The 21,696-nt window shown below is 40.2% G+C and overlaps 1 protein-coding gene across 5 annotated transcripts in view; it reads left to right on the top strand.

Annotated features, from left to right (window-relative positions):
• adcy2b (adenylate cyclase 2b (brain)) overlaps positions 1–21,696 on the top strand; it is a 59,228-nt gene that overhangs the window by 29,798 nt on the left and 7,734 nt on the right. For all 5 annotated transcript variants that reach the window (XM_064347781.1, XM_064347783.1, XM_064347785.1 and 2 more), the window contains 13 exons: positions 424–572; positions 2,060–2,171; positions 2,953–3,080; positions 5,087–5,245; positions 5,513–5,645; positions 6,206–6,382; positions 6,973–7,016; positions 7,983–8,060; positions 8,251–8,320; positions 8,605–8,702; positions 9,644–9,728; positions 16,573–16,710; positions 20,232–20,345. In XM_064347781.1, coding sequence (XP_064203851.1) covers positions 424–572; positions 2,060–2,171; positions 2,953–3,080; positions 5,087–5,245; positions 5,513–5,645; positions 6,206–6,382; positions 6,973–7,016; positions 7,983–8,060; positions 8,251–8,320; positions 8,605–8,702; positions 9,644–9,728; positions 16,573–16,710; positions 20,232–20,345 — 1,485 coding nt within the window. The remainder of the gene's footprint in view (positions 1–423; positions 573–2,059; positions 2,172–2,952; positions 3,081–5,086; positions 5,246–5,512; positions 5,646–6,205; positions 6,383–6,972; positions 7,017–7,982; positions 8,061–8,250; positions 8,321–8,604; positions 8,703–9,643; positions 9,729–16,572; positions 16,711–20,231; positions 20,346–21,696) is intronic.

Here is a 21,696-nt window from a genome sequence, read left to right as displayed (position 1 = left end):
CCAAAGCAACTGGAGCCGTGCCTGCGCGCAGTACAGTACAGGCCCAGGGATGAGCCGTTGCGCAGAAGTTGTGGTGATTAACAATGAGCTGTAACTGCTGTCGTGCCTGTGAGCGTGCCTGGCGCTGTCCACGGTGCTGAATCACCTCTGGTCCGCTGAGCACCTGTGGTGCTGAACGGACAGCAGTTTGCCTGTCTGAGAATGGGCACCAGCCAGCTTTCTCTACTCCATGCTGCCATTCCTGGAATCATAATCAAAACAGTATTTTATATTTTAAATAATTAGTTATAATAATTGTAATATGACAATACAACAATGTTTAAGCTTGAAATGGTTAAATTGACTGCATTCACGTTCAGTGGCTTCTCAGAATGACTGGTTTCCTCCTCCGTTGTCTGCTTTGTGTTCTTGTGCTGTGTGTAGGAGCGCCTGTTGTTGTCCTTGCTCCCGGCTCACATTGCGAGGGTGATGAAAGCAGAAATCATACAGAGGCTGCAGGGGCCAAATTTCGGCCAAGCAGAGAACACAAACAACTTTCACAATCTCTATGTGCAACGGCACACCAACGTCAGGTACTGGTACAGCCCACATTCTCCTAAAGTGGACTCTGTATGCATTACAATCTATGTTATATTTTACATCTAACCACAGCTTTGGATTTATGACATCTAACATTGCTTCAAGTTTCCAGTATTAGAAACAAATTAGAAAATGACACATTGAACAGTTCTCAAGCAAGATTTCTTGGTGCCCATGGTGCTGATATTTGTTGATATTCTGTTTTCCCTATGAAAAGTCAGGTTTCTCACATAAAAAAAGATTCACCTGTGGCAAAAGAAATGTTTCTCTGTGTGAGTAGCTCCTACAAAGAAGGTTCAATATGCTGGTGCTTCAGTCTACTCTTTCTACAAAATCATAGTTCAAGCATTCATCATGCCAAAATACTAACATAAAACATTACACTCTCGAGCACATTATTTCAATATATGTTCTGATCATCAAGCTAAAAGGTTTGGAAAATCTGAAAGGTTGCAGATATTTTTCACATTTCATAGGCAACAAGAGTCCGTGTTTCTCCTTCTAAAGGTATAGCATGTTATAGAATGCAGGGGGGAATAACTATGTTGTACAAGGACACATAATTATAACTGGAACATGACAATATTATAATTATCACCTGGAACATGACAGTGGCTGCAGACAGCTTTTATCTGTCAGCATGTCACTCCCATTCTTCATCACACCGACGTTCTGACTTTTGATTTAAGAATTCTTTCAGGATTATTGATCTCCAGCAGCAGTTCTTCAGCAGTAAATGCAATCAGGTGTCAAGTGCACATCTCTCCACAATCTTTTCTTCTCCCAGCCTCATTCAGATGCTGCGATTTCTGTAGTTCTCTATATTCTGTACACACAAGCCCTTAGACACATGAAAAAACAGATACATAGACACACGCTCCAATCCTCAGGTGATTCCTTTGCCTACAGTCTTCTGTGTAAGGATAATACAAATCATGTGTGATAGTCATTCACTTTGTAAAGTGATGCATTTTTTCTTGCACTCAAAATGAACATGTTAGTTATAAAATGGCAGAGCATCAGCTGATTCCTTTATAGTTTATTGCGATTATACGTGTCGAATTGTAGCACATCGGGACCAGGATCACTTCAAAAGCGTTGTCATTATCAGTTCAAAGAATTCTGTCGACCATATTTGTGGCTGACCATCTGTCACAAGCTCGCTCGGTATTTGCAAAACAGGAAAAAGTGTGGCCAGATGTTTCATTCAAAGTACCTGAAGCATTCATAATGAAACAAAAGTGTGGTGATTTACAATTACGATTTTAAATTGCATCAGTGCAATGTTTGCTGTTGAATTTAGAAAATGTGCAAAAATGTTTTTGTTTCAAAGTGTTCCGCATAGCTCGGTCTGCTTATCATAAGAATAGCGGTCTGCTGTTATTTTAGAACTGTGTGACAATGTGTAGCTCACATGTTATAAATGTGTTAATGAGACTGCATAATGTGACATGCAGTTTCTGCACTTTATTTTTCACAGTATTCTATATGCAGATATTGTGGGATTCACCCGCCTGGCTAGTGACTGCTCACCAGGAGAGCTGGTTCACATGCTGAATGAACTCTTCGGCAAATTCGACCAGATCGCTAAGGTAAACGCAGCTTTTCACTCGAGCAGTCTCACATTGAACCAGAGCGGCTATCGTAGTGAGATGTTGATCAGTTACATGGCGTGGGAATTAAATGATGGGACAGATTCGTGTGATTCATTCCCACAGATGAGCTTGGTTCAGGTGCTGATGTGGTCCTGAATCAATCACAGAGATGCGCATCCCTTTCTGGTTGTAGCTTGTTGTTCTCCCGAGCGGGGTATTGAAATGACGAGCATAAAGGAACTAGCGAAAAGACTGACAGTGTGGGATTTGCAAGGTGACGTGATCAGGCTGGCAGAAAAACAGCTGCCAGACAGGCTCCTTTAAAAATCTCAGGGTTTCTTTCAAGGAGGACAGAAAACCACAGAAAAATGCAATTTTTGCAGGTTACTCATCTTCCAGGAAGTGCTGTTGAAAAGTGCCACAGTGAATCTCAGCTCTCTTTGTAATGGGACCAACCATCTTAGCACAGAGAACATTCTCAAAACCTCATGCAACCCAATCCTTTATGTCATTTACATTCACTCCCGAATATTGATTCTGTGAACAGTGACATGCGTGTAGTCTTTTGATTTTTCTGTTTGATTTGCAGTGCAACAGATGCTCTTCCTCCAAGTATCAAATTCTCATAAATAAGGCGACTTACTGTTTTTGTAGTTCAGATGGGAGGGATAATGCCATTAGGTATATTAAAGTGTAATGTTTTTGACATCTGATATGACATATGTAACTGTAATTTCTCCTTGCTGTCGAGTTTTCCAGACATTTGTGTCTTTTTTAGGAGAATGAGTGCATGAGGATCAAAATTCTGGGGGACTGCTACTACTGCGTGTCTGGCCTTCCGGAATCCCTGCCCAACCACGCCAAAAATTGCGTCAAAATGGGACTCGACATGTGTGAAGCTATAAAGTGAGTATATTGATACTTCGCACATAATACATTCAGTGTTAGATCAACTCTGACAGTGTGCAAGTTACTACGATATTGTGCATTTCATCCATTTTGTCCTGGACTTTTGGAAGCTGAAACTTTTCATCAAAGGAGTCTTTGAGCGTGTTTCAAAATGGGCGCCGAGCACAAAAATGCGACTCTTGTACTGAGAGCTCTTCGCAGGGACCCAGCTGCGGTGTCTCTGCAGTAAACACAATTTGAATTGGAAATGATAAGGTTATCCACGTCAGTTCATGTTTCAATGTGCTCAGTAAACATGGCAGAACACGGCATTCAGTGAGCGTGCCCCCCCCCTTCCCTGAACACGCCCCCGCCGTTTGTACACAAACATAATTGCCTTTTTAAAAATGCCCAATTTTTGCCTTTTTAGCAAGGAAAAACTGTATTGACCCCTTCACCTGCCGATAAAGGAGGCTATTAAGGCCCCACAGTTTATACATTCAGCATAAACTGCTCATCATAAATTGCAGCAAAATCCCACTTGGCATTCTTAATACCGGTTTTGGGAGATGGAATATAGATGCTGAGGGAATAGGTCCACTTCATCAGGTGTAAACACCAGCCTCCAAGTGCTGTGGTGAAACTACAATGAGGATCGGCCACACATTTTAGAGCTGTTTTCTCACACACACACACACACACACACACACACACACACACACACACACGCATGCACACACTCACACGCACACCCACACACATTGTTGTATCTAACAGAAAAAGCCCATAGCAGTAGTGTGGGCTGTTTGCGAAGTAGTGGTTACTCAGTACCTCAAGGCTACCAATGTGAAATATGGAAATGACTGAATTATGTGAGCAGCCCTTACAGCTGAGAGTGAACCATGAGAATAGAACATGGATAGAGTGAATTTGTTTGCAAAGTTGCATTAAAAAGTAAGTCAGAATGACAAGAACCGTAAATTAAATTCAAGATCAGACCAGCTGTGAATCTTTGATTGGCAATCAGTGGATTGAACATTTACTAGCTGTATTGCACATAAAAAACAGGGTTTCATTCTCTGTTTGGCCAATAATATGTGCTGTCATGGTTTGTCAGGAGATCAAACTAGCACGCGATGCGCTTTTTTCCATTTCATTCACGTCACGTTGGAAACAGAATTCCATGACAAGATCTCGAAACATAAAATGCAACGTGGGTGAAATAGCAGATTAGATCCTGGCTTTTTGTGTGAATGGAGATTATCATGTAGCACAATGGTTTCTGGTTAAGGTTACCATAGATAATATTGTGATTATTTTTCAGGCTGTTCCTTAAAAATGGTCGTGTAAAATTTTTGTCGACGCGTATCCTTTTTCCAGCTACCCACAGAGTTTTTCTGGAAACGTCCTGATTAATATTCTGCTTGTGTGCGACCAGTGTTTGCGTCTGTTCTTTCATGCCAGCCACAGATGCCTGAAGAATTCCCCTGATCTGTCGGGCTAAAGGTCTTTCAGGGATTTAGGAGAAGCACGGACAGTCTGCAGCATAGCTGATATCTTCGGAAATTTGAACACATCTTGCATCTTACAGTGTCATTTTAACTTCTGTATTCTAATTGAGATTAATAAATTGCACAAATATTTTAGAAATGCGCTTCAGAAATTAGATATACAGTACTTGATATGCTGTATCTAAAATATTTCTAAATATTAAGCATTTTGGACTGATTAGACCCTAATGAAGAGCAAATGCATTATATAGAGGTTATATTAAGCAATATCATAGATTGTGTTTAATGTTTTCCAATCTTATATTAAAGTTATTTTTTTTAAAGACTGAAAAGAAAGTTTTTGGATTTTCACAATTTTTTTCACTATTGGTGAATTGTGCAGGGTGAATGATCAAAGTAAAAATATTATTGCATTCAGAAATTTTATAATCATCCCTGTCACATCTAAATGTTCAATATTTACTTTTGAGGGAAATGAAAAATTGTTCTGTGTTTTGTTTCACTTTTTTATAGGAAAGTGCGGGATGCCACCGGAGTAGACATTAATATGAGGGTCGGGGTCCATTCAGGCAATGTTCTGTGTGGTGTCATCGGGCTTCAGAAATGGCAATATGATGTTTGGTCACATGATGTTACACTCGCCAACCACATGGAGGCTGGAGGTGTGCCTGGGTAAGCAGATATATAAACTATAATAAAAAACTTTTGATATTTAAAATGCAGATCAGTACAAGCTGTGCTCATTTCATATACCGCACAGCGTGTACAGTTATTTATGTGTGAGTGCTTCCAAAATCTCAGCGTCACCTGATTAGCTGTTGCTATGAAGGTTTTGAAATCATGGTGATTTGCTGATGAAAGCAAGCCAGCAGGTAGCATTGGCTCACAGCATTGTTTCTTTAGCGCTCTCAAAAAAACATCACATGTGCCCTTCCAAAGGCGTGTCCACATCTCCTCGGTAACCCTGGAGCACCTGAAAGGGGCCTACAAAGTTGAGGACGGGGATGGGCAAAACCGAGATCCCTATCTGAAGGAACATGGGGTCATCACCTTCCTGGTCATCAACCCCAAGGTAAGACAAGCGTCTGCAAGGAAAAAGTTGGTGAAGGAAAGAAGAGTCGCAGACTAAATGCTTTTGCAGTGGAGTTTCCCACAACATTGCTACATGTCTCTCTAGTTCTCATGGAAAGGTCTAATTTAGGAGATTTAGACCATTTTAGACCATTTTCCATAAGAAACAATGTGACAAGTAGCAATGTTGATTAGCGTTTGGAATGAACTAGTGCTCACTGTGTTTATCATCAGTCCTAAGCAAGGTCATTCTGAGATATCTAAGTGAACATTTGGATAACAGAATTATGAAGCTATAAACCTTGCATAGGCATGTTGATCTGATGCAGATACGTGAGGCAGGAGTGCATTGTGTTGGGGTTGTAACCAGGGCAGGCAGTAGGAGAGCCAGCAATAGATCCCTACGCTATGTCCAATCCGTACATTGAGTTCTGTGCAAGAATTAAAAAAACTCCAGCAGTGGTGCGCAGTTGGCTGGGGAAGATGATTGACGGACTATGACCCGACGGTCCACACCGTGGCTGAGGTCTAACGAGCGCGACCCCGCGTTTGTGACCGCAGGCGGAGAGGCGCAGCCCGCAGCTCAGCTGCCGTCCCCGGAACTCGCTGGACGGGGCCAAAATGAGGGCGTCGGTCAGGATGACCCGCTACCTGGAGTCCTGGGGGGCCGCCAAGCCCTTCGCCAACCTGCACCACCGCGACAGCATGAGCACCGAGAACGGCAAAATCAACACCGTGGTGAGCTTCCTCCGCCTGAACCAGGCCACCGCATCACTCTGATTTAATCTTACATGTACAGTATGGCCAGAAAGGCATGTACTACCTGCATACGTCATAAGGCTGCTCCAAAGGAATGGGCAAGGCCTACTGCCTAGCAGGAATATATATGTGTGTGTATGTTATAGCTAAAGCTATGAATTGAAACCATATAATGTTTAAAATTCTACCCAGTATCATGTTGTCACGTCCAGCTCTTACACCTTTTATTTTTGTTCATGTAACTGCAGTTTACCAATTCCTCTTCAGTTTGTTTAAGCAATTATGCTAAAAACTTTTCAAATTGTTTGGTCCCAGTGAAGTTTTATTTTTTTGAGCATGTAAGCATGCAGGTTATCTTATGCATTCATTTTTGAAATATAAACTTTGCTGTATTCCATCTTGCCATAATATTGTTATATATGTCAGGCTGCACGACATATTTATGCTTCTCCTGCTGATGAGCTGGTTAAATGTGCTTCATGTTCTTTCATTCCTATCTAAATGGCTATTTGAAAAAAGTGCATGCAAAGGCACTGAGGCAAATTGTCAGATTTTGTTCTTTTTTTTAGGATGTGCCAATGGGGCAGTATCATTACCAGCGCAGAACAGAGCGGTGAGAAATAAGTCTATGCCTGTACAAATTGCACCATCATACATTGGTTTTGTTTGGATACAACTGTAGATCCAAGGTTTCTGTTATATTGTTGGAGACCTAGATTGGTTTGAGAGGGTAATGTTGCATGTATTGATAATAAATGGGTCTTCTATTCTTCTTGGTGATGTTCCACTTGTACCCCTGAGAGTAACACCAATGTTCTTTACTTACGTCAGTTAGTCGGATAACAGCTTCTAAGTGGCTGTAATGACTATAGTGTAATTTAAGCAGGCTATGATTAATGGCTAGGCAATGGTAAATTAATTTCTAACCAATTTTAGAAATTCATGGAAGTTCAAAAAAATATTTCTTCAGAAATGCACAACATGCCCCAGAAGAGGAGAAAAGAAAGTGGAAAAACATGCGCTAGAGCGACCGCATTTCAGTTAGAGCCCAAACACTCTCCTACCCTGTTTATGCTCCCACAGAAAGGCAACAAGCCATGGGGGAGCAGCGATGCCCCCCCCCCCCACCTCCCTCGCCCACTTTTCCTTTGATTGCACAGCGTTTACTGGAGTTTCACGAACATCAGTCTCTCGCTCATGCAAATGAAGAAACAGAATTTCATGAATGCGCAGAGAAAAGATGACAGAGGCCGCCCAGGGGAAGCTTGCTATTTCAGACCGTCGCAGCGGGGATCCGGGGGAAGAGTGGTCCCGGCTTTCTCTGAGGCACAGCCAGGTGTTTCGAGCGCTGCAATTCCCCCGGTGCCGTGCGGTCGTGTTATCCGCCTCAGATTTCCAATATGCCTCGAGGGGGAAGAGAATCACGTTTTTTATATTATTACTTTTTTGGCCCCAGATGTGACAATCCAGTCAACATTACAGAAGCCAATCCTGCCGAGGCGTCGCTACTGTAATCGTCCGTGAGAGGGCTTGCTGGGGCTCACTGCTCCATGATTCCAGTCTTTTTTCCCCCCCGCAGAAAATCCCAGAGGAAGAGATTCGAGGAGGAGCTGAATGAACGAATGATTAGAACCATTGATGGAATCAACTCCCAAAAGTATGTTGCAGTACATTAATATTTATATTTGAATTTAGTAATTGCTTGAATGGGTTATATTTTGTGCGTTCTTCCAGAATCTAATTCTAAAATGTTAAATGTTTGTGTTGCGCATTCTATACGCTACATGTTTTCTACGCATTAAACATGTACCTAAGTGGTCGCACGTGACAGAGCTTCTGTTTTTCAGACAATGGCTGAAATCTGAAGACATCCAGAGGATATCCTTGTTCTTTCACAATAAGACACTAGAGAAGGAGGTAAGAAACCTTCAGTTATTGAAGACTATTATGATCCTTCATGCCAAATGCACTTTTATTTTAAATAATTTATTTTTGATGTTGGTATATACCTTAGAAGGATTCACAATTTCTGTAATTTCATAACTCAAACCACATGAGCCCTTTGATTAACTGAAGGAGAAATTTGAGTACCGACTTCTAATATCTGTAATTGAAATCTAACTGTTGAAAGAACGTTGGTGAGTGTTTGGGTAAATCATATAGGAATGCCACCTTAGACCTAGATTCCTTTTTTTCCGTAGTACAGAGCAACGACTTTGCCGGCTTTCAAGTATTACGTCACCTGTGCATGCCTGATATTTTTCTGCATCTTCGTAGTACAGATTCTGGTCTTGCCGAAGTAAGTATGGTTTGCATTAACAAATACATAACGGCATGGTATGTGTGGTGTATGTGCATGGCGTCCATACATTATATGGAATTAACACATAACAAAGCAACAGCTGCCATATTCGTCCACAAGCAACAAGGCATATTCTGCACTGCTTTTATTATCTCTTTCACCTATTATTTCACCTGAACAGTTCATTTGGTACTTATAATTAGATATCTCCATAGCCCTATACCTCTCCACATTACGCTATTTCTGAGAAAAACATTAAAGTTTCAAATAAGGATTTTGTTGACGGCAATGTCAATGGCTATTACCACGTACAAAACAAGACAAGTCAACAAAGTCAACAACATCATGTCCCTGGCCAGATTCATTTGTAAATGGAACTTGGGGGCATCCAACCAAATGCTCCCCGAATGTTTCATGGAACAGAACTTTTTCAAGCTGGATTTTAATATTCTGGCATCACTTCTCTGAGTATGATTGTGCTGAGGCTGAAATTGCATCCGTAAAACTTATCTTGAAATCGAATCAAAGTTTCTCAAATAATGTGGGAATGTGATGAAAAAGACAGATAGACGCAAAAAGAGAATAAAAATGCAATACAAATCATGACTGGGAATAACTACTTGAAGACATTTAATTTCATCGATGATATTTATTTTCTCTGGATACCATAGTTCTGAAACTTACTTTGCAGAATCAAAGTGTCTGTAGCATCCATTAATAGTTTGAACGACAGACATTTAGTTTTATCATCACCCTGTAGCTTTAAGATGACCTATACAGGACATATACAGTGTTTGAAAAATACAGAAAGAAAAACAGGCAAACATAGAGATCGATTACAGGAAATTGTATTTAAATACGCAGCTGCAACGTCCCAGATGTATGTTTTCAGTTCCTGGCGTTTGTGTCATTGCTTACCTGTGCTTCACGTTCTGCAGAACTGCAGTCCTGGGGATATCCTTCGGGATGGCGTTCGTCCTGCTGTCCTTGATCCTGCTCATCTGTTTCGCCGGCCACCTCTTGGTGAGTCACGCTGTCGGAAGGAATTAAGATTTGGTCTCCAGAATGAATGTTGGTTGAAGGCTTTCAGTTTTCATTTCTGTAAATGCTGTCTAGCGAAAGAAGGTAGATGTTTCTTTTCCCAATAGATGCAGAATTTAAGTGGACTGAGTAAAAAGATGGCTTCCAGCCTGATTCCATCCAAGTTCAAACATTTATGGCTTAGTTTTATGAAAATGGCTTTTCATCAAATAATTTTAAAATAATTTTCAGTGACATTGTTGATTTCTTGTTGACTTGCAAAACAAATCCCATTTTCAAATGACAAGCATTGATTGGTAATGAAAACACTATGACAATTTAAAATGTGACAATAATATTCTAGTCCAATCCCAGCTACAAAAATTGTATCATACCTGCATGTGATTTGAGCAACAAAACTCAAGATAGGCTAACTAATTAAATGAGCTTCTGATGACAGACACAAATGGCTGGATTATCTTGAAAAATAAAATAACATTTAACTACCTGTTGAACTTATCCGTATGGAAACAGATTTCAGTATATTTTCAAAAAGCTGATAAACATCAAAAGTGCAGCAACAGTTTGGGTCAAAGATGCTGTAAATGCTTTTGACAATTACCAACACTGTGCCTACATACACTGTACAGATCTTGCAAATCGTTGTTTGTTGAGACTGTGGATCACAATCTATTAAGTAAAAGATATTTTGAGCTAAACAGTGAAGCTTAGGAACTTTTAATAGAAAGCAAAGTGTCTATATTGATATAATGCCTTGGCCCTGTTTGTTGATTATTTGCATACACAATATTGACTGTACTATGAAATCAATCAGTTCAATATGCAGATGACACTGCTGTTTACACTGATACTGTTTGTGCTCCTACCCTCAAACAGCCAGGCTTCCTGGCAGATGTTAATTGTTTACAAAGTTCTCATTCTGAACTAAATCATATTTTAAACATAGAGAAATGTTGAAAACTGCATTTTTTTTATCTGTGAAGTACACTCTCAAAAATGACAAGAAGACTTGAAAGAAATACTTGATGTTATAGCTTGATGAAAGCTTTGTTTATAAATGCACACTGATAATCTACTTTGGAAACTAAAAATAGGTTCTTATTTTAGCATACTATAGCATACTTCTCTTCTGAAAGCAATTAAGAGCTAATGATTATGGTTACAAACTGCATGCACATGCCATGTCCCTGAGTTAAACTCGCTCAGTCCTTGAAGTGGCTTCAAATACATGCCCAACCGCATTACCCCTGAAGATTGTTAAAGTTTAAAATGATTTGCCATTCTTCCTGTACTCCTGTTGTTTTTATATGTTTCTTTGCTACTGTTGCGCATTCCATGAATCTATATGTATACTGGGTTGCTATCTTGGCCAGAGAATACAAATGGTCGATCTCAGTGAGACTAACGCATAAACTAAAGAATTTATTTTTTTTCTTTTTTAAATCCTCCCCCTCTTCGCACCTGCACTTCCAGAACACGTCTCCTGTCTGTTCTGGCCCCACGATGGTGGAATGACCTCCCTGTGGAGGTCAGAACAGCTGAGACACTGACCCATTTCAAACGACGACTGAAGACTCACCTCTTCAGGCTGCACCTCTCCCCCTCCCTCCCTTCCCCCCTGTAAATGACTAAACTTAGGGTTGTAACTAGGCAGCTGTTTCGTAGGTGACTAGGTGCATTAACTGTCTTAATGACTACTTGTGTTTTTTTCCATAGATTGCGTTGTTGCCGTTCTCGTTGTTAGTGTTAATCAGTTTAACCATCAGGGTCCAAGTTGAACTATGCGGTTGTTCCCTGCACTTGGACCGGTACTTCTCTCTAGGGGTTTCGTCATACTTGTTCCTGGTTATGGTTATACACTTTGTTGTACGTCGCTCTGGATAAGAGCGTCTGCCAAATGCCTGTAATGTAATGTAATGTAATGTAAAATTGGCATGGCTAAATTATGCCTATTATGTTTATTTATAGACATCTGTAATATAGGATAGTGGCTTTTCTCTCGTACCTTATCATCAAACATAAGGTATCCCTCCAGCAATCTATGATCAGAGCCCAGGAGTATGGAATCCACTTACTTTCTACTGTCTTACTTTCAGGAAGCACAGAAGATGATAGTGCCCCAAATAATGAGGCAACATGCTGAAATCGTACAATCCCTTTCTGTTGGGAGCTATTTAAATCCTAACACCAGCTGCATCGTGAGTTCAGTAATTCTCCTGGATCCACGGTTCTGAGGTACAGCATCGGGGTCTACAGAGGTTCATCGGGTCTTGCCCTGAGCGTGTAGTCCGCTGGGCTCAGTACTGAGAAGGAATCAAAACGCCTCTAAACAAACCTGAGCCAAGAGGGCGAAGCTTCAGGTTTTGTTGTAGCAGCTATCTCTCTCTCTCTCTTTCTCTCTCTCTCTCTTTCTCTCGCTCTCTCTCTCTCTCTCTCTCTTTCTAAGAGGAATGGAAGGATTCTGAGCCCAATCTGTGCTGATGTGAACTCAGGAGATGTGGGGTTTTGGCTTGCATAAACCCTACTATAGGCATTAGGCATTATTCAATAAACAGGGTAACTCCTGAAAGAAAAGAAAAAAACGTGTGTAATCATTGCCTTTTGATGAAATAATTAAAAGCAACATTGGGACTGGAAGCAAAATGCTACTTAGGACTGTTGTAATTGTGCATTTATTTACTCATTGTGTAATCTGCTTTATATCCTGTTATAATTTAGCTGTATAATTGCTCAATGAGCGGTGGAGTGCCATTGGCTTGTTCAGAACTAGGCTGGTCCAGAGCATCACAGAGCAATGTTATAATTAGCTGTAATTAAAATATATGTGTTTGTTTTGGTCCTTTCTCCCATACAAGATTGCATGGTGTTGATACTGTCTATTGGGGTATCTGATCTCGGGGAAGCTGACCTATTCTAGAATGTTGTGCGCAGCTAGTTGATACAAAATCACCCGTCTGTATGTGGGGGAAATCAGTTCCTGGGAAAAGGCACGAACTTAACTTGCTGGGGTATTCTGGGTAACCGTTAAGTGACACAAATAATTATTTGCCTGGGGTGACAAAGCATTGTCTTTGATGAAATGGAACAGATTTCCTTATTGAATTTAGACTTGGCTCTCGTTTAAAAGTTGCCTGATTTTCTGTAGTAGCTTCCTTTTACATTTATTAAAGTTTGACAGACAATACCCACTAATTAGCATGTCTGCTCTTGTGTTCTGCAGTGGCACCCCAGCCTTATTTTTATCCAAATTTAAGCTTAATGAACTGTCCGAGCAATTTTTACAATTATTAATTTCTCAAGCAGACCTTGTCTCTTTAACAAAAGAGATAGGAAAATCTGAAGCCTCAAATGCTTCAAAAAAGTTATTTTTGACTTTGAAAGGTCACTTGTTTGGTGTTCAGTCTGTGCGCTACCAGGGCCAATAGGTTTCTCAGTTATGCTTTCTGAAAGTTTGACCTCAGGGGTGTTTGCTGGATTCTTACAGATAGCTGTGTGTTGCTTTCAAAACAACTCAACCAATGTGAATTGTTATTTTATTGACCATGGATTGGCCTGCCCCATAGGCATTTTAGGCAGCTAGGTTAATATGAATAGTCATGACACTGATCCCATGTTAAGGTTAACAATGTGTTCATTAATGTTTAATCACTTTATAATTACTGCCCCCACAGTCAATGACAAATAGTGCAAAGGAAACTGACAGGGCCTCTCTAATAAGCTGCTGTGTGCTTCTTGTAACCCTGTTCTGGGTCTGAGAATATTATTTGGTAGTTGCATAATATTTTGTTATATTTACCAGTAGCCTACTGTAACTAGGTCACCAGTGATCTACACTCAGTGGTGCTCATTGTGTATGCGCTTGTACGTTCACATATGCAGTCAGTGCAGGAACATGTCTACACATATTCAAATATACTTTAAATAGGGAAACAATATATAGTTACATAAATTACATGTGTTCACTGAAAATCTTTCAGAGCATCATAATGTTTAGGACAAATGGCTTCAGAGGTTTTCTGATTGGCCAGGTATGAGAGAGATTTCAGTATTTGGCCATGATTCCAGGCTTTTGGTTGCATTTGGAGTCTGTTCTTGGCGTTTGCGAACATGAGAACCAGAGTTGTGCCAATGAAAGTCAAAAAAGCCATTATGAGCCTTAGGATTAAGAAGAAAAAAACAGAGACATAGGTCAAACATTAGGCTTACCATAATCAAGTATTTGGGGCATCATTAAGAAGAAAGAGAGCACTGGTAATCTCAATTATCCCAGTGGGCCTGGTTGGCCAATGAAGACCTCAACAGTTGATGACTGAATAATTCTCATGGTAATGAAGAGCTCAAAACACCTGTCTGACAGATCAGATAGACACTTCAGGAGGCAGCGTGGATGTGCCAGTGTGTCACAAACAGAACTATAGAGGCTATACTGCGAGATACAAACCAATAGTTAGCCACAAAAACAGCCAGGTTACAGTTTTCTGAGAGCCCTTCTGGAAAAAGATCTTGTGGACAGATGAGATCAAGATTCACTTGTATCAGAGTAATGCCAAGAGCAAAGTGTGGTACTGCTCAAGATCCAAAGCACCCTCCCCCCTCATTTGTGAAACATGGTGGTGTACGTGTTATGCTTTGGGCATGTATGGCTGCCACTGGTACTGGCTCACTTGTCTTCATTGATGATGTAACTGTTGACAGCAGCAGCAGAATGAATTCTGAAATGTACAGAAGCATTTTATCTGCTCAAGCAAATGCCTCCAAATCTATTGGGCGATGGTTCATCCTACAGCAAGACAATGATCCCAAACATACTGCTAAAGCAACAAAGGAGTTTTTCAAAGCCAAAAACTGGAAAATCTTTGGCTGGCCAAGTCATTCAACCAATCTGAATCCAACTGAGCATGCGTTTCATATGCTGAAGAGAATATTTTAGGCAACTAGCCCCAAAACAAGCAGGAGCTACAGATGACTGCAGTATAGGCCTGGCAGATCATCACCAGAGAAGGCTAATAAAAAACTGTGTCTTTGTCGTGGACATTATAGCCGCAAAAAGCCTGCTCCTCCAAAACGCAAAACTTGGGGCTGAAATATAAAAAGCATACAGACATGGTGAAGAGGTTTCAATTTTATTTTGACCTAGCATTTAAATGGGCAAGGTGCGTAATCTACGTGGGCAACTTTGAAAATGGTATGATTGATGTTGCCAGTCATGGACGTGGTGGTTCCAGCATCTCAGAAACATCTGCAGTTCGGAGAATGGTGCGATAAACAAAAAAATATCCAGTGAGAGGCAGTTCTGTGGCAAAAAAAAAAAAAACGTGTTAATTAGAGAAGTCACAGGAGAATGGGCAGACTTGTTCGAGCTAACAGAAAGGCCACAAATGCTCAAATAACTGCTGTTTACAACAGTGGTGTGCAGACATGGCATCTCTGAACACATAACACGTGAAACCTTGAAGTAGATGGAGTACACCAGCAGAAGACCACTCTGGGTTCCACTCCTGTCAGCTAAAAACAGGAAGATGAGGCTACTGTGGGCACGTGATCACCAAAACTCGACGATCAAAGATTGGAAAAACGTCACCTGGTCTGACGAATCTCGATAGCTGCTGTGACATGCAGATGGCAGGGTCAGAATTTGGCGTAAACAGCATGAATCCATGGATCCATCCTGCCTCATCAACAGTGCAGGCTGGTGGTGGTTCAATTGTGTGGGGAATGTTTTTTTGGCGCACATTAGGTCCCATAATACCAACTGAGCATCATTTGAATGCCACAAAATACCTAAGAATTGGTGGCATTCAAATAATGCTCAGTTCCGGCAAGATAATCTCTCGTGTCACACATGATCTCAAGCTGGTTCCCTGAGCATGACCGTGACTTCAGTGGTGACTAGATTCTGGGTGCCGCCATGTTGTTTTTTACATAATGCCTTCCTTTCATGTTATATGCATGCTAGCTGTCAGTGGAATGTTGTGGTTGAGGGATTTACCTTCAGGCATTCCCCACTGTTTGACCAGTCTTTTTTGCTCAGATGATGAACTCTGCCTATTAAATAAAGCATGAGCATTGTTTCATCTCTACCTGGTTTCTGCCTCTAGTCCATCACTACAGTACCTTATTTTGCCTTCGTGCTTGCCTGCTTGCTTCCCCTTGTGGATGTAACACACTGTAAGCATCCAATAGTTTTTCATGGCAATGCATTAATGATGAAATTTTGACTTTTTCATAGAAATTTTGCAATAAATATTATAAACATTTCAGAATCTGTATTGTTGTTCTGTTTTTTTTAATAGAACCTTTGAATTTAATTTATTGGTCCAACTAATCGCCCTAGTAGTCACTAACATCACAACCAAACAAATATTTATCTATTTGCTAATTAGTATTCATGTGTTCCTGTTTCCACCTGAGCTCTTTAGGTTGAACGATATATGTAGCCAACTCATGCTAAGAAGGTGTAGAGAGCTCAGAAACTGAATATTTTTGTTGAATAATTAGACATGTTCCTAACCCGTCCACCTATGGTGAATTAAGCTGTGGGCAGTGCGTTGTCTTTGTAAAGCATTGTCTTGTCAACACCACCATTTTAGTATGAATATATATGTATGTCAAAGTGAATGAGGTGATCCTGTTATGATGCAATACAAAACATATCTGTGCAGAAGAAAACTGTAATTTAACCGGGGAAATATGCCCCTGTGTATCTTGTACTATCACTAATGCCATTAGGGTTATCTCAGGTCTGCTGTCATGGCTGAAGCTATGGGGGTCATGCTGGGATTAAAAATAGCCGGCTGACTTATTTTTCTCTCTCTTATCTTCTAAGCAATGCAGCAAATCCGCCTCCGGTTCCCTGCTCTGGATCTTGAGCTCGTCCAGAATCATCGCCAACAAACCCTGGCCACGTCTCACCCTCACCATGACAACCACTACACTGATATTAATAATGGCCGTTTTCAATATGGTAAGTGCTGGTTCACTGGCTCTGTGGTCAGGACCCTTGGAAGAATGGTTGTTCAGTCCCTCTCCTGCAGAGTCAAAGGACATCAAATTCTTTAAAACAGAAGCCTGTCCCTTCTGTACTTGGCACTGAGTTAGAGAGTAGGAGCTCTGAATTAATGATATGTTTCCAAGATAGTCACGTGATTGGTGCAGATCACTGATGGTTGGATCTGGCTTGGAGACAATTTTATAGCAGTTGCATTTTAAAAAAGGTGGCTGCCACTACACACCTTCCTGCTGTTTCCCACTTCTGGGGAAGCTTTCAGGACAATGGACAGCAGCAGTATTGTCTTTGGGAAATCACTGCTTGGGTTGCTTGGTAATCAGCCAAGGTGTTGCTTTTTGCCTTCTTCAGGGCTGTTTTGTCCTGTTGAGTCTTTAGACTGAGAGATCTTTATGTCAGTCATTAATGAATAAATGAGAGTAAAAATCTCTCATAAATACTTTTCTGCAAACCAGCCATCTAGCTAGTTTTTTTTGAGATTCAGACACCACATATTTTGCATTTTACATTAACAATAAGGCTTAACAGTCAGACGTGCGTGAATGGGAGTGCAGCACTAGCCAAAACTACCAGTGTGACAGACCAGAGATAACCCATTTTGATAATGCTAAAACTGTCTCTGGACAGACCGACAGTTCATGTCGATGACACAATGCACTCGCTACAGCTAGCTCTCTGAGGGATGATACACACAGCAAAAAGAACACGAGTAACCACAGATCTGCGGTTGCTAGGGCCCAGTATCCTGCCGCTGGGTTCGCCGCTGATTTGTAGCATTCTGCCCTCACCCAGGTCCCATCAGGTTCTGTGCCCTTACCATCTCAGGCTACAGCCCCTGCGTTTTAAATGTGCACCTGCCCTGCTCTTACATTTCTAAAAAATGGCTTGGGGGCTACTTAAGATTCTGCAGCCGAGGGTGAGTGACTTGAGGTTTCAAAGAATAGTTATTCAAAGCCTAATTAAAGTCATTTCTCTGGCTGGGGAATTCATCTCTGACCTGCCTGCCAGGCACATCTTCTCATTTGAGAAAAAAGAAAAAAAAGTACCCACAACCATCCACAAAGGACGTGTTGACTTCACTTCTGAAAATGCAGGATCTAATGGAGTACAATATAACTTATTGCATTATTTTTTTTTTATTGAAGTCTGTTGAACATGCCGTTCTGAAAAGGCTCTTAGATTCCAGCTTTAGCCATTGCGAGTTGTACTCGTACCAGTAAGCCATTTGAGCTGGCGCAAAGAGAATCAGACAAAATCAGCTGAGGGAGAGGGCTGGCGTTTAATAATTCAGACCCATATTTTTTTTTTTCCTCTAAAGGGGAGAGAGCTCATTAGTTTGCCTTTACAGACGAGAGAGAACGCTTGATTGAATGACAGAGATTTCCATTGCCCTGACCTCACATTTTACCTTCTGGAAAATGAGATAGAGTCCGGAGTGCCAGCTCCACGTTTAGACCTTGACATGAATCGATTTGGCAGATTATGATCTTGTTTTTCTCATGCCCTCAGTCCAGCTCATTGAACCCCAATGAGGTCTCTGCTGACTGATAGATTGTGCATGCTCTGTTTTGTGCTGAATCAGTGCAAAGCAATTTATAAAATTTGTCTTTCAAACTACAGCCATGGATTGATAATGTACTGACAATATTCAAAGAAAAATTACTGGTAAAATGATGTTGTTGAATAAATGTTAACTTACAGTGCAGTCTGCAAGTATTTGGACAGTGATACAATTTTGTTTATTTTATTTATTTCTATTTTGTATACTATGGCAGTATACTCTGGCACATTGGATTTAAAACGAAACAAAGAATATGAGGTTAAAGTACAGGCTACCTTAATTTGAGGGAATTTCCATCCATATCAGCTGATCCATATAGAAATTACAGCCCTGTTTATACATAAAGTTCACCAATTGTAGTGAACCAAAAGTAAATAAACAAATTAACATAATCTTAATTAAAGTCATCATATTTAGTACTTTGTTCCAAATATTTTGCATTTGATGGCTGCTTGACATATGGGACCCATAGAAATCAGCAGATATTAGATATATTCCCTGGTGCTGCTCTGCCAGGATTCAGGTCAGGTGACTGGCTTGGCCAATCAAGAACATTTCACTTTTTGGCCCTGAAAAACTCCTTGGCTGCTTTAGCGATATGTTTGGGGGCCATTGTCCTGCTGCAAAGTGAAGCATCTTCCAATGAGTTTGGAGGCATTTGATTGGAACTGATCAGATAAGATGTTTCTGTACACTGCAGAATTCATCCTACTGCTGCTGTCAGCAGTCACATCATAATAAAGAGAAATGAGCCTGTTCCAGTGGCAGCCATACGTGTCCAAGCCATAACACTACCACCTCCATGTTTCACAGATGAGGTGGTATGGTATGGACCATAAGCAGTCTCTTTCTTTCTTCAGACTTTCCTCTTTCCTTCACTTTGGTACTGGTTAATACGTATATGTCTTTAAAATGTTGTTCCAGAATTATGCAGTTTTTTAATGTACTTTTTAACTAACCCTAGTTAGTCCTTCTGTGCTTACTAGTGGTTTGCATCTTCCGGTAAACTCTCTGAGGTTATGCTCATGTAGTCTTCTTTTTATGGTAGTCTTTGATATCTATGTCTATATCCTGATCTATTTGATAGTTGAAAAGCTGTTTTTCTGCACAATTCTTGTATTCTTTGGTCTTCCACTGCAGAGGTCGACCAGGTCGTTTGCTACTGTTGAGCTCACCAGTGCATTCTTGCTTCTTAACAATGCACAACAGTTAATTTTGACACACCCACTGTTTTGTCTCTGATTAACGTATTCAGATTGATCATCCTCAGAAAATGGCCTGCTTTACTGGGCATTGACACTTCTTTGGTTCTCGTGTTGAGAGACAAGAGCAACAGCCCCCAAATGCTAAAGCCAAACCTTTCATCGGCTCTCGACCTTTTGTTAGCATTTTTGTGCATTAACTAATCATGCAACAACAAACAGCTGAGCAGCCAATTGTCCAATTACTTTTGGCCCCCTAAAATGAAGGGACTGGGTATAAAAAGGGCTGTAATTCCTACAAGTTTGCATAATATGGATGTAAATACCCACAAATTAAAGCCAAGAGTCTGCATTTTGACCTCACATTCATTGTCTCATTTCAACTCCAATGTGCTGGAGTACGGAGCCAAAACAACTAAAATTGTGTCACTGTCCGAATACTCATGGAACGTATTATATTTTTGCTTGAATTAGAGTTGCCAACAGTCTTGTGTTAGCTGTAACGTCCTGCATTTCAGTTCAGCCAAAGATGATATTCTCCATATGGAATTCTCTCTTTCCTGTTTCCCTAGGTCCTGCAAATGTTACATATGGTGCAAATGTAATATCTATTTTTTTTTTCTTTTGTAATACATTTGGGCGAAGCAATGTTATTATTCAAAACTATTTTTAATAATAATTTGATCCACAGCATTTAAAAAAATAATTTTCTTTAGTTTTTCTTAGAAGACAAAATGATGCCTGCAGCGTTGAACGCCTCCAATGAAACGTCGTATTACTCGAATGCCCAGGGTCCGCAATTCCCAGAGAATAATTTTTTCTACCTTCCTGTAAGTAACAGCCTCTTGGATGTTCTGTGAAAGGGTTGATCACAATGTACTGCATCATGGGAAGCGCTTCAGAGGAGCTAGCATGTGTGACCATTATGGTTGCAGCAATATCTTGCCAAGTTAAAAGCATTCTCTGTTGTTCTAATGCTCCTCAAGGGTTGTGCACTTTTATTTCTTTTTGGAATTTACTGTAACTTGAAAATGTACTCTATCTCCTCTTGAGTCACATCTACACAGTAAAATTTCCAGTAATTTAACTTGAACAGAGTACATATGAGACCAAGTTCTAACATGCTGTATGTACTCTGTAAGAGTTGATTTAACACTGGCCATTTTACTGTGTATTATGTTTCTATAATTCTGTTGTTGCAAGTTGGGATGTCACAGTCTAAGATGGTGTTGACCATAACAAAAATAATTCTATATGATATTGATATTCAATACCTCCATTTTGTACTAAAAACTCAATCCTTTCCGTGTCATTGAATAAACATTGTTCTCTCATCATCATTTGATTGTATATCACAACAGTGACAATGCTGACATCAGTAGAGAAAATCTGTTGAACATGTCATAGATGTTCAGAAGGAATATTTGTTGAATCTGAATAAATGCCATTTTTCATGCTGAGTTGTGACTAAATTGAATTGTTTCAGCTGATTACACTAGAAACCAGGGAATAGATGTAGAGAGGAATGGAACAGTGAAACTGAAAATGAAACCAGAACAAGCACTGATATATTTGCCATATACGATTTGATATACAAAAATAAATGAATAAAGTAATTAATTAATTAAAAACTGTCAGTTGCTGAAATAAATCCAAATGAGCTATAATTGAAATGCCCATCATCATCATCATCATCATTGTTAATGTTTTCTACCGACTATCCCTGCTAATGAGCTTTATCCACTTCAGTGGCAAAAGACCTCTGAAACTAGCGTGCTCACATTTTCATTTGGTCCAATCTCCTTGAGAGTAATACGACAAGTAATTAAATTTTTGTTTAACGGAATAACAAAACGTGAAAACATGTTTGGTGCCACTTTGTGTTTTAGGATGTCATTTGGAGGTCCTGAGTGCCATTTGATCTGAAACATGAACACCTGAACATACTGCCATTTAAATTAAATTTAAGATGGACAATGCATATTTTCTGCATATATTGAAATGGCATCATTGATAGAATTGCATATTTGATCTTTGAAAACAGAATTTCACCGAACATTTCAAATACTATTATTACAGACAGACTATTACAGACTATACTATTTACGTATAAAAGAAAATGTTTAGGACTCTTTTGTGGTATATTCCTTTTTGAAATGCCCAATTTCTTTTTGAAAAGTC

This window comes from Anguilla rostrata, chromosome 8 (assembly GCF_018555375.3).
Source record: "Anguilla rostrata isolate EN2019 chromosome 8, ASM1855537v3, whole genome shotgun sequence".
Lineage (NCBI taxonomy): Eukaryota > Metazoa > Chordata > Actinopteri > Anguilliformes > Anguillidae > Anguilla > Anguilla rostrata.
This window is presented reverse-complemented; position numbering and strand designations above follow the sequence as displayed.